The 16,038-nt window shown below is 47.9% G+C and overlaps 1 protein-coding gene across 1 annotated transcript; it reads left to right on the plus strand.

Moving 5' to 3' along the window:
- The first annotated feature begins 1,123 nt into the window (after positions 1-1,123).
- Positions 1,124-15,499, plus strand: LOC144098507 (uncharacterized). Its single transcript, XM_077631198.1, has 3 exons — positions 1,124-1,520; positions 4,364-4,556; positions 15,422-15,499. The coding sequence occupies exons 1-2, from the start codon at positions 1,148-1,150 to the stop codon at positions 4,483-4,485; spliced, it is 495 nt and encodes a 164-aa protein (XP_077487324.1). The 5' UTR covers positions 1,124-1,147; the 3' UTR covers positions 4,486-4,556; positions 15,422-15,499.
- The last annotated feature ends 539 nt before the right edge of the window (positions 15,500-16,038 follow it).

Raw genomic sequence — 16,038 nt, forward strand, 5'->3', positions numbered from 1 at the left:
TTACACTTACTTGTTGAAATGTATCGCGATTACTTATGATTGTACCCCCCCCCCTATCTAATACCCTCTTCTGGAGGGCCTTTAGGGGTAACTTGAATAAATAAATAAATAAATAAATTTGCAATAATGCAAACATGAAGGTAGCCGCAAACACAACTTAAACTAGAAACACTTGTCGCTCGTACCGAACGACCGAACGGGAAGAAGTCCTAACCTCGAAAGAGGGACCTACTTTGCCTACTACTTCTTCCTCCTGTTGATCTTCCTCCAGGATCCACTGTAAAAATGAAATTTAGCGCTACACGCCGCGGTGGCCCAGTGGTTAGGGCGCTCGGCTACTGATCTGAAGTTCCCGGGTTCGAACCCGGCCGGGGCGGCTGCGTTTTTGTGGAGGCAAAACGCTTAGGCGCGCAAGCTGTGCGATGTCAGTGCATGTTAAAGATCCCTAGGTTGTTAAAATTATTCCGGAGCCCTCCACTAAGTCACCTCTTCCTTTCTTTCTCTCCCTCCTTTGTCGCTTCCCTTACGACGCGGTTCAGGTTTCCGCCGATATATGAGACAGATATTGCGTCATTTCCTTTCCCCAAAAATCAAATATTATTATTCCGCTACCACAGAAAACAATAATAATAAAAATATTTGGTTTTGAGGGAAAGGAAATGGCGCAGTATCAGTCTCATATATCGCTGGACACCTGAACCGCGCCATAAGGGAAGAAATAAAGAAGGGAGTGAAAGACCAAAGGAAGAAAGAGATGCCCTTCAATTTCGACAACTTGGGGATCTTTAACGTGCACTGACATCGCCATCTCAAGTTTTTCGCGGAATTCCCACTGATGTCCCGCAGTATCCATTTCAGTTTTTTTCTTTGATCGTCTCCGTTCCATTGTGCCCGATCAGAAGCCCGCGTACGTGACGGGCTCCCAGGTTTCGCGATTGTAGACGTGAAATACATGCCGGCCAAGGAATTATTCGCGTGCTGAGCGTCCGAAATATTTCCGACATGTGTCCCTGTGCACGCGCAGAACGAACGGAAAGGCAAAAAAAGAAGCTCTCGAGGTATTCGTTCTTCTAGCGCCTTCTGCTCGAGCGGCGCGAGACAACGAACGCACGCCATCTTTCCTTCAGAACCATTCCTTCACGATACGATGCATCTTCAAGCTATGTGCGTCCACCCAGACCTTCCCTGCTGTTCTTATGCTCAGCTCCACCAGAGCGGTTCCGGGCTCCTCCTCGCGATGGAGAACGATGTAGGAAAAGGAGCTGACTGCTGCCGTTGGAGCTGCCGGATCATCGCAGTGTGTACTACGCGGCCATCCAGGCATCCACTGGCCGCCGAGCTCGCCAAGCCCTTCGTCACCTCGGTCCGTCGCCTCACCAGTCCCATCGGAGCAGATACTGCTAGTGACTACCACCACCGCCGCGGTCAAGGCGAGGAGGCGCTGAAGCTCTGTGAAGGGCCTTTGCAGACATGCACCCAGCCGGGCACAGCCGTCAGCCGTCCCTACAGCGACCTGCTCGGTGAGTTGGCTCTCGAGCGTTCTACTCTGCAGAGTTGCTTTGGTAAACAGTGAATTTTCCTGTAAGCTGCTTCCCCGAGTCCTGCATATGATGCCTTCAATCAGAACGAGTGTTCAGAAGGTTCAGCATGTCTTTATGCAGGTCCATCAGCCATAGTTCAAAACTAGCCAGGTGGTGTTCCATTGCGTGAAACAGTACGGGGCAACGCAGAGTTCTGTTTTCATGCCTAGGGCAAGGAACCGGCGTCTCGGTACTCGTAATCTTTTTGCAGGACATAGTTACTAAACTGTAGCATGTCTTGCATGATGAGGAAAAGCTAGCAGCTTGCTGTTGACAGGATACCGACAGTAGCTCACTGACAGGAGCCCGACGTCACAGCGACGCTGCACGTTGACGAAAGCCTATGCAATATATTCAACTTGATTCCTCACCCTCCCCGCCCGCCTATAGCTCCCACACATAGTTTTCACCCTTGCTTGTCCCATTGAACGAAAACCCGCCTCTGTGTGTGGGAGTGCATATGCGCGCGCGCGTGCGCGCGTCCGTGTTTGTGTGTGTGTATGTGTGTGCGTTTGTGTGTATGTGTGTGTGTGTGCGATTGCGATGGCATGTGCTGCCAACCTTGGGTTCGTATGGTCTAGGTTGCTCTTCCCGTGCAACCTACCTTGCACAACCAATCAAGTGAACTCCAAGTGCCCTGTACGCGCGCACACGCGGGTGTGTGTGTGCGTGTGTGTGTTGTGTGTGTGTGTGTTGATGATTGGTCGTGCAAGGTTGGCCGGGAAGAGCAACCTAGATCGTACAAACCTAAGGTTGGAAGCACCTGCCATTCAGGGCATTGGCCCACCGATTAATCGCTGCTCCACTGCGCCAGGAGTGGATGAGGACTCCCAGGGATTAATGAATGTCGTCTTGAGAATGACCTTTTGGTGACGGCAGCTCGTGCGGTAGCTCGTGGGGAGAGGGGCGCGGGTTGCAGTACGGCGGCGACTTCCTCCACGAAGTTAGCGCGCAGACAGGAAGGTGTACGTGCAGTGGCATCACGGCGGCGACTACGTAGAGCAATCTTGAGGTAGAATTGCGAGGTGCGTGGCATCGGGTTACGAAGTGAGCGGGCGGTCTTGTTCCTTCTCACACGTAAGCAGTCCTAAATGTATCTGCCGACTTTTTTTTAAAACGCGCTTGTTTTGGAACCTGCTCAAAGGACGCATCAAAGTACCCGTGCACTTTGCCCTCCTCGACCTCTCCGGATTCACGCAGTTCGGAGATATTGGTCATCGGGCAGAAATGGCGAATCGGCATGCAAAAGTAGATTGGTCCGTGTAAATCAGCACGTGCGCGAAACGATTCCTGAATGCTTGGGCATGATAAAACTATCGAGACCATTTCTTCCACCTATTACCCAACGATCTAAAGACGACGTGTCTAGGCACTAACAGGAAGCGTCAAAGCGTGGTTCCAGAATTTTAGGAGTGAAAGCGTGGTTTACGCAGCTTGATAGCTAGCCCGGCCATTTCACTGTTTCCCATGACATCATTTTATGCTGCTGTAAAGCGGCAACCGCAGAGAAATGCCTTGTTTCAGCAATCAAGCGGTCGAGAAAAGCCGAAAATCAATATCTGCGCGGAGTCAGTTTGGTATAACAAAGCAACTTGAAGCCTGTAGAAAAGAGTAAGTTCTGCCCACATATTATGACATCATTCATGGAGGCGCCAGCAAGCCATGTGCAGTGGTCCCACCAGGTCATGCTCCCTGCGAAGGGATTTTATATTGACGTTGAACTGTCGCTGCCCGTACTGCAATCCTGAAGTCTCTGTCCACAGGGCGAGAATTTTGGCATGCTTATCTGTGTAGTTGGTTAGTCCAGTTAGAATGAGCTGGTTATACGCTATATTCATTCGCCTTCACACAGCTCCGTGAATTTCACACCACAACGTATATACACCGAAGCACAGCACGAAGCGAAAGTGACACCACGGAAAAAGAAGTGACTTACATCTTTGTGTCAGTTGTGCCAGACGAGTCATTTTTCCGGAGTTGAGTTCCTTTTAGGAAATGTTGCCAGAGTTGGGCGGTGATGTGGTATCGTAAATACGTGCACATTATGAATATTGTAAAAATGAAATTCCGTATTTGTGAAAGCAAATAAAATTATCAGAGATGAACTAATGACGTGAAAGCGTTAGGCCATTTCTTATTGTGGACATGAACGGCGATAAAGAGTTGCGAGTGTATGCACATCGGTCGTGTATGCGACTAAGTATTTCTTCTTTACTTATCTACTTGGTGGTGAAATAGCAGTTTTGTTTACTTAACATTTCTGCAGAAGCATTTGTGCAGCCACGGTTCAGCACTAAACCTTATTTGAAATGTCGAGGTGTCACGTGAGATCATATAAAATAGCGCAATTAAGAACAATGAGAGGTGCCCTAAATTCGATAACTTATCGTCAGCGCTTTCGTTTCCTTCCTTGTAAACACCACTTCATCGATCAGCAGTTTTGATAATTACCGATTTCCATGTATGCTTTTATCATCCTGGCAGAAAACTATGTGGGCAGATGTTTTCATGCATGCTTTTATAATCCTGGCAGAAAACTATGTGGGCAGATGTGGAGACAAGGTGGCCGCGGCTGGAACAGGACAGGATTAATTGGAAAGATATGAGATAGGTGTTTGTCCGGCAGTAGCCATAGTGAGGCTGATGATGGTAACGATGATTCATCTTTATTAAAGATCCACTTTTGATGCACGATTTTTTTTTTGTCTGTGGCTTTAAGAACCGAAATTCAGTGTGCCTTTTTTGTTTATTGGAAATTATTGCGGACGTTTTCTCGAGTGCAGCCAACGGAGCAGTCGTGGAAGCCGTTGCCAATGAAGCAAGGCATTTGGCTTACGCTCCGTGCATGCCACCCTGTGCGGTGGTGACTCCCAAGGCACCACCCAGGTTGCCATCGCCTTCGTGATGATGGCCCTGCAGCTCGATCTGGAAGGGGGTCCGGCCGCGCTGCTGCTGCTGCCCCTGCCAGTCGCCTCGGTGAGTGGCGTGTCCCAAACTCCAGCACACTGCTCCTTGTTCGTTCCGCGTCCTCAGGGGTCCAGGAGGGGCCCAAGTTAGCCGAGGTGATATGCGGATTTGATGTCCATTGAGACACGCCTGATTTCAGAATGGCAAGGGTGAGGGAGATCGCCGTACTTCCATGCAAAGTGTTTGCGGCCCACTGGCAAATAACTATACCTTATGTGAAGGAGGCTGTTAAATGCAGATTTTGGGCTACCATAGCTTCAATAGTCCTCCATAACGTCAGCAATAGAATTTTAATAAGGAAGGGCGTCAGGCAAGGGGACACGGTCTCGCCAATGCCATTCACCGCTTGTTTACAGGAGGTATTCCGAGCCCTCAATTGATAACAGTTAGGGATAAGACTTAATGAAGAATGCCTACATAATACTTGTTTCGCTGATTACATTGCCCTGCTGAGTCACTCAGGAGATGAATTGCATAGCACGATCAATGAGTTAGACAGGCAGCCCAAAACTGTGGGTCTAAAAATTAACATACAGAAAACTGAAGTAATGTTCAACAGCCTAGCAAGGAAACAGCAGTTCACAATTGGTACCGTGGTGCTGGAAGTGGTAAAGCACAACTTAGGGCAGGTACTGACCGCTGATCCGAATCATGAGAGTGAAATAACTCAAAGAATAAAAATGGGGTGGAGCGCATATGAAAGTTTCTCTCAGGTCATGAATGGCAGTTTACCAGCCTCTCTCAAAAGAAAAGCATACAACAGCTGTATCTTACCGGCACTCACCTAGGGGCAGAAACGTGGAGGCTAACGAAATGGGTTCAGGAAAAATTAAGGACAGCACAGCGAGCCATGGAAAGTAAAATGACAGGTGTAACGTTAAGTGACCGGAAGCGGGCAGAGTGGGTGAGGGAACAAACGCGGGTTTATGACAACCTAGTCGAAATCAAGAAGAAATGGGCTTGGGCAGGGCATGTACTACTTACGGCAAGATAACCGCTGGTCCTTAAGGGCACAGGGTAAGGTAAAATTAGAAAAAAATCGCTTGTTTTTTCTTTTGGAATTTTAGAAGTTCAATTCTTTCTACACATGTTCCATGATCGCACTTTCCTCAGAAAGCCATATTTACGGCTGAAAAACGCTTTTTCCGAAACCAAGTAGTGAGCGGCCACGCCCCCTTTCAGGATTAACGTCAATTTTTTCAACCAAAAAGTCCACCACCTGATTTCAAAACTTGTCTAAAATCAGCTACATATAAAAAATTGTCTGGAAACTATTGTACAGCTCCTCTTTTTTAGCCAAGACAATCCTGAGACGCTTTGCACGTTTTTTCCACGTTTCTGCAACCTTCATGCAGCTGCGTCCGAGTGCTATCCCTTTCGATCAGTATTGTAAATTGTGCCGGTGTTGGTTGCTGCTGATAGGTTGAGATGCCCAGGGCAAAGAAGGCCTTCGTCAGGCGTGAATTTCACGGCAACCGCTACGCTCATCGTGAAAAAGCAAAAGGATGTCCACGACCGAATGAGATCCCGAACGCCGAACGCGCCAGCTCCTCGACATCGAAGCTTTCAAGATTTTCTCTGTGCTTCCTGGAAGAGGATGTGCTACAGAGCAGCAGCCAATATGTCTTAATGGACATGGACGGCATTTGTGCCGCAATTACACAGATTTGTGTGTGCAGAGAGTGCGGTGGAAGTGTTGAGCTCATCGAAATTGTGACAAAACGGGTAGGTGTTGCAAGCGTTTACAGTTTGAACTGTGAAGTGTGTAGGGCCGCACAACGATTTGAGACGTCGAAGAAAACTACTTCTGGCCTTTATGAAGCCAACCTCAGGTTAGTGTATGCCTTGAGGTCCATTGGTAAGGGAATGGCTGCAGGAAATATACTCTGTGCTATGCTAAACCTTCCTAAGCCGCCGACAAAGTTTGCGAAATACAATCAAGAGCTTCTAGGTCACATCGAAGCTGCTGCTCAGGAGTCGATGAAAAGGGCAGCTGACGAAGCTGTGCAGCTGAATGAGGGGGATAACGACATCGCAGTTGCTCTTGATGGAAGCTGGCAGAAGCGAGGCCATACTTCCAATAACGGCATAGTCTCTGCGACCAGTGTAGACTCTGGGAAAGTGCTGGATGTGGAGGTTTTGTCTAAACGTTGTCCAAAGTGCAGCATCAAGGGTACAAACAGTGACCCCCTTCATAGAGAGGTGTGCCAAAGCAACTACCAAGGCACCAGCGGTGGAATGGAAGTCGCAGGAGCACTGAAAATCTTCGGCAGGAGTGAGGAGCTTCACGGCGTTCGATACGTCAAATACCTTGGGGATGGTGACAGCAAGGCTTTTATGGCTGTGAAGGCACAAATGCCATATGGTGATTCCGTTGAAATATCCAAGGTTGAGTGCATAGGGCACGTGCAAAAAAGGATGGGCACAAGGTTACGAAGGCTAAAAAAGGAAACAAAGCAGGAAAACTCTCTGATGGAAAGAGCCTCTCGGGCCGAGGCCGACTGACTGATGCAGTGATAGACATGCTCCAGACGTACTATGGTTTGGCCATCAGAAGAAATGAAGGAAACCTGGATGAAATGCGAAAGGCCGTTTGGGCAACCTTCTTCCACTTATCGGCCACAGACGATGACCCATGCCATGGACTTTGCCCAAAGGGACCTGATACGTGGTGTGCCTTCAACAGAAGTCAGTCAGAGGGCAACCCATTTTTCCACAAGGAGAGTTTGCCTGCATCTGTCTTGGAGGCTATGAAACCCATTTATAGGGAGCTATCGAAGGCTGAGCTCCTAGAGAAGTGCCTGCATGGGCGAACTCAAAATGCAAATGAGTCGTTCAACCATGTTGTTTGGAACGCGCGCCAAAGAATGTGTTTGTTAGGCTTCGGACCCTACGGATGGCAACACTGGATGCTGTTCTTTCATTTAATGATGGTAGCATCACACGGGCCAACGTTTTGAAGGCGTGTGGATTGAACCCAGGGAGCAACACCATCAAGTGGCTGAGGGAAGCTGACCATAAGCGCATGTACTTTGCGGACCGAGCAACACGACAGCTTACAAAAGAGGCCCGACAGTCAAAACGACAAGCCGAAAAGCGAAAAAATGACGGCGACAGTGACTATGAAGCAGGGGGCTATTAAACCAATTACTATGGAGGCGTTTATGCGAATAAAAAATAGTTTTTCACATCTTTTTTCTCTTTACGCTCTATTATCTCAAAACAGTGTTTTTTCTTACAAAGGTACCATTATTTCCAATGCCTTTCAAGACAGACGGCTGATTTTTTTCCGCAATCATCTACATAAGTGTTGCCAACTACTGAACTAGAATTAAGCAATTTCACTGAGCAGTTATTCTGTTATGAATTTTGAAATGCGCAAAGAAAGGCCAGACTTGTGTACTACCGGAAAAAATTTTATTAAAAATCGAATTTTCAACACATTTTAAATATTCTAGTTCAGTAAAAAGAGCACAAAATTTGGCAATGATATATGTATTATTAGGCTACTGTTATTAGTTAGTGAGAAACATGTACCTCAACATGGCCTAAAATGCATGGGAAGTATAGGGCTTACCCTGTGCCCTTAAGCGTAACGGAGTGGGCTCCAAGAGTAAACAAGCGTAGCAGTTGGCGGAAGAAAGTTAGGTAGGCGGATGAGATTAAGAAGCTTGTGGGCATATGGCGGGCACAGCTGGCAAAGGACCGGATTAATTGGAGAGACGTGGGAGAGGCCTTTGCCCTACAGTGGGCGTAGTCAGGCTGATGATGACGAAGATGGGGATGATGATGAGGATGATAATACGGACCCTTTATCAATGACAAGGGCATGTAGTGACTGCAGATCCGGGCCATTAGAGGGTAACAGGAAAGAAAAAAACGGCTGAGGTCTATTTGGAAATGCTCGGAGGTAATGAATAGCAGTTTACCAGCTTCCCTCGAGAGAAACTGATGCAACAGTAATATCTTGGCAGTAGTGACCGCTGCTGCGGAAACATGGAGGCTAAGTTGGAGGCTAACATGGAGGCTAAGGCTTGAAGTTAAGGACAGCTCAACGAGCTTTGGAAAGTAAAATAATAGGGGAATGTTCAATGACTGGGAGAATTTTTGATGAAAAGTAGCGTGAAGGAAAAACGGAAGGCTGACAGAGCGACACAGACAAGCGCCGCCTTTTCATTATGAACTTTAACCAACCCGCCCAGCATTCTCTATTTTTGGGCCGAGAGCAGAGTAGAGTGGGTTAGGGAACAAACGCCCGATAATGGTATCCTAGTTCAAGAAGAACTAGTTATGAACGGAGAGCGAAAAAAATATTAGATCTAAGATTACCGGCTTAGCGCGTTTATCAGGGAAAGTTTATTGGTATTAGCAGCTGAGAGGTCGGAAGCGGAAAGCCGTTTAGGAGGTTCGCAGGCGACTTCCCGTTTATGCGTCTCAAAGGACCGTTTTGGCGTCTATACGCTCAAGTGCATAGTCGACCGTCTTCTGTTCGCGCTCTTCGGTGTGATCGAGTTGCTGGCACATTTCACGGACTCCAAGGCCCGCTTGAACGAAGAAAATAGTCTAGTTTCCAGTGATGTCTCTTTCCCAGACTAAACCCTCCGTGGGTTTTGGGGAAAGAAAACGCGCATAACTGGCTCATCGGGTCAGTGGGCACTTATGTCTCGCTGGGAAGTACGCAGCGGTTGTGTTCACCTAACGCGTCGCGCATTATACGGCATCTGCTTTACCCTCTAAACTGCTGCTGCTAACTGGCTTGTGCAAATCTATTACACCTTTATCCGTAAAAACTCGAGGTCTCTTCGGGCGAGGGAGTTCATTCCAAGTGAAGGCAAACGTAGCTGCATGTGGCAAAGCATGTGGACTGATCAGAATATTAAGTTTGCGAGCACAGAGTGGCCGCGGCTGGCGCAGGTTAGTCTCAGATAGGTGAGAGAGGGAGAGGCGTGTGTCCCGCAGTGGACCGTAGTTGGGATGATAGTGATGATGTCACGATGGCCGCTGGAAGTCGAGCTCTACACTGGTATACGAGCAGGAACAAAATGTTCGGCTTCTTTTGTTTCCCTTATTACGTACATTACCAACCATAATCTCCTCTTATTACGCTTTCAGAGAGATTCGGCGCACGTAATCGAATCAATAGGTCCTATGTGCGTGACAAAAAAAAATGAGCGAACTTCTGGCTAAATTTTATACACGTCCGGAAGCAGAATTGCCGGAATGATAAAGACGATGATGACGGCAGAATTATTTTTGTATCATCGCGCCGCAGATGGAAGTTGATGAAGACGACAATGTGCAGTGCACAGCGCGCAAGTGTGTTGTGGTTGAACGCCAGGTGTAGTCGGTTGTGGCGATAGCCTAGTACTTTCGTGCAGCGGCCAGCGAAGCTGATGTGTTCTCTCCGCCGCGGGTACCGAATCCCAAGCGCGGATATTTATTTCATTTATTTTCATTTGCTTCTTTCACTTGGCACAAAACCCACAAACATCGCAAGATCTTGCTCGGAGTTTACCCATCGGAATACTGCTTCCGTGCTAAAAAAAATCGCTCACGAAAAAGAGGGCAGAATTAAGGCATACAGAATTTCTTGGTAGTTATATTGACACGTCTACGGTTCGGTACAGTTGCAGACGACGCTGCACCTCATCTTCACGGAAGTATCGGTCCTTATCGGAGCACGAATTCAAAAGTTATGAAAGACCAAATGCAGGTCTATAATTTATAGTGACGGCCCTTTATGCCTGACTGCAGCTAAGTGTGCGCACATAGAAAGAATTTGGCAGAAACCTCCGCCCAGCGGCCCTAACCTCCGAACAGGATGCCGGACATTTCTCATCTCTTCTGGGATCTCCATTCGCTCATTATCTAAAGGGTAACGAGCACACTTAGTTATGGTATGACCAAGGATGTCATACAGCATTCGCTTTCCCAACGAACGGCGGAGCAGGTTGCTGATCTTACTTCATGATTAGTTGGCGCAGGTCACTTGGTAAGAAAGTTTCTCCATAGTGTAGAAAAAAAGACGGCTTAGTGAGAGTTAAAGCAAAAGAAAAATATTCCCACTGTAATTGCAAATAGGATTCACATCTCTCTTACCTACGGCGCTGCCACATTCACGCACACTGAAGTTTGGACGATTGTTTCCTCATGAAGGACGCGTGCTCAAGGTGGTAGTCTGCCTCCTTTCTCAAATCTAAACTCAGCAGCACAGACTGCTTGGGCGAGTTCATGCATTGCCAAGAACATGGACAAAGAAGGACTTGGACAGCAAAACACTCGTGTCTCCATGTTCTTGTGCGCTTGTCCGTGTTTTGCACACTCAGCGTTTCCCCAATGTATTTTCCTGGTTTTTTACTGTTTTTCGTAGCGATTCTAAATGATTGCTTATGCTCCGACGTTATCTGCGGGCGGGTGAGCACCGGCAGTGGTCGGTCACGTCCAGTAGGCAACGCCGCGCCAAACGCAAATTTGGCGTGCCTACAGTGCAACCACTCTGACACGGCGCAGCGTCTGCGCCTGGAGAAGCGCATGCGCACAACGCCCGACATGCCATCAGTAAATTCAAGATGGCTCTTTGCGTTTCTTCGGAAAGGTACAGGACCTCTCCAAACGTGAATTCCACGGTGTTGAAGGAGCAGACGATGATTGATGCCAGATGGAGACAAAGAGAAAATATATTTACAGGATGTACAAGGGCAAACTGCGTTACAAGTTGAGTTACACAGACAGTCAAGCTGTAATTGACAAAAACAATTCTCACACAGAGAAACTCGACAAAACCTTACTCATCGACCCGAGGTTAGAGTCTAGGTCTGTAGAATTACGTGCCACTGCTCGGAGCCACTAGCTCAACTAGACAGGACTGCCCTCCAATGATTTTGCATGCAATTTTAAAGTTTTTGCTAACAAATAAGTTAGGGCGGTCATATTTCGAGGGCCGCCTTAAGATTCGATAACCAATGGAGGTAGCCACAGCCCCTGAAGGTTGGACCCAACTTCGAGCACGGGGCTTGGCTAAAAAGAAAAAGAAACATACAGAAAACATTCTGAAAACCCTCTCCCCAGGGGGGGGGGGGGAGTTCTCACCCTTATTGCTTGATGCTTTCCCCTTCCCTGTCGCACCCGCGTGTAGCCTCTCGAAGGATGAAACTTTTTTTATCTAATTTGCGGGACCACTGATCCACTGGCTCGCCGCAGAATGTCAGACGGTGGAGAACCGCGACGCTTCGGTGCCATCTAGAATGACAAAAAAAGGGTCCATCGCGGAATGCGAAGTTGTTCCCAATCTTCCGCGGTGGGAATGCTGCCCAAGACCAAGCGGCATTACGTGCTCGTTGTGCGCGCCTCGCATGCTTTCTTGGTGCGCTTATCAAAGCCAGGTGTCTTCGGCCGTCGCAGCGGTGCTGTCAAGCAGCCAGTGCCTCCTGCGCGTTTGCCACTGCTTGCGTGGGGGTGGGGGCACGCGGGTAGGGGCGAGCTCGGAGTGACCGCAAGCTAAGGAAATAAAAAAAATGTACGCGTTGATGAAGCGCGGCCTTACACCATCTGTAGTGGATTTTCGAAGCCGCTCAGTACCGTGGACAAGAAAGGCGGTGTGGTCAGGCCAGCAGCAGCTGGCGCGGTCGGCGCGGAATAGAGACTGTTCCATTGCTTCCATTGCTTCCATTCCGCACCCGGTTATTCTTCCGCCATGATTCCGTGCTGGGCGCCGTAAAAGCGCGCCGGAAGCCGCCGAACACGCTGGTGGTCGAGCGCCGTTGTACGCTGCTGGAGTGTAGTGGGTCGCGCTTTGGCCGACGTTACGTCGCTATGTTATAAGAATCGAAGAATAAGTGCTTTTTCGAGATTTTCTACTTTGGCAGCACAAACATGCAGTATCTGTTTCATAGGAAGCATTCAACGAAATGGGCCGCACACATCTCAAGTCCTTGTAACGAGGTGGGTTACATGTTGCTTCATCGCGGCAGCGCGGAGGCGCACCTGCGCTCCTTAGAGTTCGTACACTGATTGATTTGCATCTTTAGAAATACGCGCATGTGTTGGACAACTAGAGGCAACAAGCCCAATGATCACGTTACACAGTATTCGCTCCCACAGAAACTGTTTCCAAACATTTGTTGGAGTGGGCTTTGACTTCGGATTTCTTGTGTATGGCCCTTTGTAGTTGTTCACCTGACAAAACAACGAAAAATGTCATCCTTGACGGTAGTCTATGTGCATTTTCGTGGCGCAATATGGTCGGTGAAACGGGATGAAATTTGGTGGTACACGCCATGCAACATTCAGAAGACTATTTTGTGCAAGATAAATTTTTCTCCCACCTATTTTTTTTTTCATATCGAGCAGAACGAAGCAAACGTGGATGTCCGTGAAGCACGAATTCCTAAACAAACGCTATTACGTTATATTATTGAGGAAAGATTTGCTTTATGGAGCTTCATCACGCTTATAACTGCAAAACTGCGTCCCTGTTGTTGTTGAATATGCATTCAAGCAGGCGTTGTTGCATAGTGCTGCATAGACAGGATGTGTATGAAGAAATAAAAGGACGTTGTAAGACTTAAAAACTGCGAACGCTGTCCTGCTAACCACCGCAGTATTCGTCGTAACAATGTGCGTTGATTAATTTCTTCACGGGAGGTAGCTCTTTCTACTAAAAATGGAGGAAGGCCTACACAGACGCCAGCGGATGTCCCGCTTATTTACTCCGCCCCTTTCTATAGTGGTGGTACTAAGACGGTATATTCCTTTCCAAACAGTGTCCACTTCATCCTGCTCGTGCATTTTCCCTACGGATTTTGGATGTCAGCAGCAACTTTTGGTGCTATATGTGATGGGGGCTATGTTGTAGTCATCCGGAAACGTGTCCAAGTATATGCGTAAGAACTCAAGTGAAATCGATAATGGAATGATCTGTACATAAAAACAAATTCAAGCTTGACGTGGCACCTAAAAGCAAAGTATTTTCATAATTCTTGTGAGAAGCTCCGGAGTACGTCTTGCCATGCGGCTCGACTTCATGTCGCGCTTCGCAAACAGAATGCTCTAATATGCCGTGACTACCACATAATATCCGGAATAAACTCGCCGTGCACTGCGACACGTTCCTTCCTGATATCTTAAGTAATTACACGCGCAACACTAGTGTAGAAAGTGACATACGAGTCATCTAGAACTGTCACTTCTAACTGGCGGATTCACTTTAACAGTGAATATCACATGTATTGCGTGAATGCATGTCTTTGTTTCGAAATCAGCGCCCACTGAATACGTAAGTCCTGGCGTACAGACGAATATTGCTAAGGCGCCACTAAAGGCAGACTAATATTGACCTTTCATGATAAATTAGTGTGCTATAATGAAAAGAGGCTGAATTACTCACAGAGGAGGAGAAAAAAATGTGTTTCTCGTTCGAGTGGTCGAGTGGTTGGCTTCCTTATTCGAGGAGTCCACTGGAGATGGCTAATCGACTTCCTTGCTGAACGAGCGCTTCTTGTCCATGCAGGGTATCGCCGGTGCCTCACACCGCTTAAATGATGTGCTAGTTGTCTTTAAGTGTTGGTGTTTGCACACGCACCCCCATCCGACGTGGAAGAATGTGGGACCTACGTCGGCGCACCAGGCGCGGAGGTCACGATATGTTAGTGGGTACATCTTGGTGTATGTAGGTATCGGAATGTGTTTGTTTGAAGGAGTGATAGCTATGCCGTGTTGAGTGTTGAGCTTTTTGTGAGGGGCAGGATAAATCCCGCGGTTAAGCCGCTAGGCCTCGAGTCGTTCGCCGTAACAGAAGGCCGAGCGCACGAAGGTAAAGGGTGGGCACTGATCGGACGATTGGTAAAATCCCGCTGGGTTGGTTAACGCTCGAGCTAAGGCGTTTCCTCTTTCGTCCCATCCAGTCCCGCGTGGCCCGGCGTCCACGTGATTCGATACTGTTCTTCCAGCTTCGGGTCCAGCCTCTCAGCTACCAGCAGCGGCGTTCACCCGTTGGAAGAGTTCCGGCTCTCCTGTTGCGAGTTTGTTACGACGAGAACTTCGCTGCCCTCCTCTCGATGGCAAGGAAATATAATAAAGGTCACAGCTGGCGCCACCCCCGGTCCTTGATGCAGGAATCTGTGACGTTTTGATACAATTATTTACGCGCATAACTCTGAGGCTAGGGAACATCACCATTCACTTTCAGAGGGTGATCGCAGCGCCATTTCAGTGTTGACGTCACGAGTCTGAATCGAACGGCGGGGAAATTTTCAGTTGCAATTTTCTCGGCAAGAGAAGCGTCTTTTCTTGCTGAACAAAGATAAAAAATAGCCAGAAAACGCAACAAAACGGTTTTTGCAAAGAACAGAAGTAGGATGCGTGTTCAGTGCCCTTTTTACGTACGAAGAGCTCATACAAGCACCGGTTTTGCATATGTTGAGAGTCCGAAACGACAGGGCTTCAGAAAATGGAATATGCAGAAGGCGTGCAACATTTGCAAGCGTGAGCTTGTCTTTTTGAAGAGGTGACTGGTTTTTCCATAATGCTAACACGGCTGCAAGCATATATAATTAGGACATGCAAAAGAACAAATGTGCTCACACAGCAGCAAATACTTTCGTTGCATGCCAGCACAAAGGGCAGTGTCCTAGTCTGTGACTGGCGAAAGTTCTTCAGATGTCGCATTGCGATTGAGTGTCATTGAAGGAGCAGCCAGCATTTCTGAGAATGCCTCACACTGGCCCGAACTACCTCTCCGACCTTCGATTTTAATATCATATGCACCACAGAGGTCACTGGCGAAGAGATTGGTGCGTTGAACACGATATTTTAGTGACTGCAGTCTGTGTCTCTCTCTGATTTGCCACCCTCATTATCTTTTCTCGCCTACGCAGGCCGCCGGACCTCAAGTTCATGCGCATCCTCGGAGCTTTCGGCTGGTGCCGGGCAGCCACGGAGAGAGCTGGCGGGCGTTTAGATTTTATTTTTATAATATTATTTTATATTGGTGTTCCGGATACATTTCCCATAGTATTGTCTTGTATTAAATCAAAGGAATGCACCAGTGGTGTCGTCATTCACATTAACTAGCTACAGGCGCTTTGAGAGCGCCTATGCACCTTTGTTCTTTGGGGATTGCTCACTCCTAAGAAGCGAATAAAACGAATTCAACTGCATTAAAAGATGCTACAAGAAAGACCGAGTACGCCACGCAGAGTGGACAGAGCATTAAGTGAAGAGAAGTTTTGTAATGAAGAGTCATCACTCGCCCAGATTCTCTGCAGTGCCCCTCTTCTAGGCCGTATGACAGTAGCTGATGCTCTCTCGACACCGCCCACGTCACGCCAAAAGATCCGCCGAGGGGAGCTGCACAGAGATAGCATGCTGTCGCTCGGCAAAGTACTGCAGCAGTTTTCGCTTCGGACACGGTACGCTAGCGGCCGGGCGATGTATTACGGAAACAGTTCATTATTTCAGTTATTGTTCTAAGAGTTCTATTGTAACCCTTTTG

The sequence above is a fragment of the Amblyomma americanum genome, chromosome 1, assembly GCF_052857255.1.
Source record: "Amblyomma americanum isolate KBUSLIRL-KWMA chromosome 1, ASM5285725v1, whole genome shotgun sequence".
In the NCBI taxonomy this organism is placed as follows: Eukaryota; Metazoa; Arthropoda; class Arachnida; order Ixodida; family Ixodidae; genus Amblyomma; species Amblyomma americanum.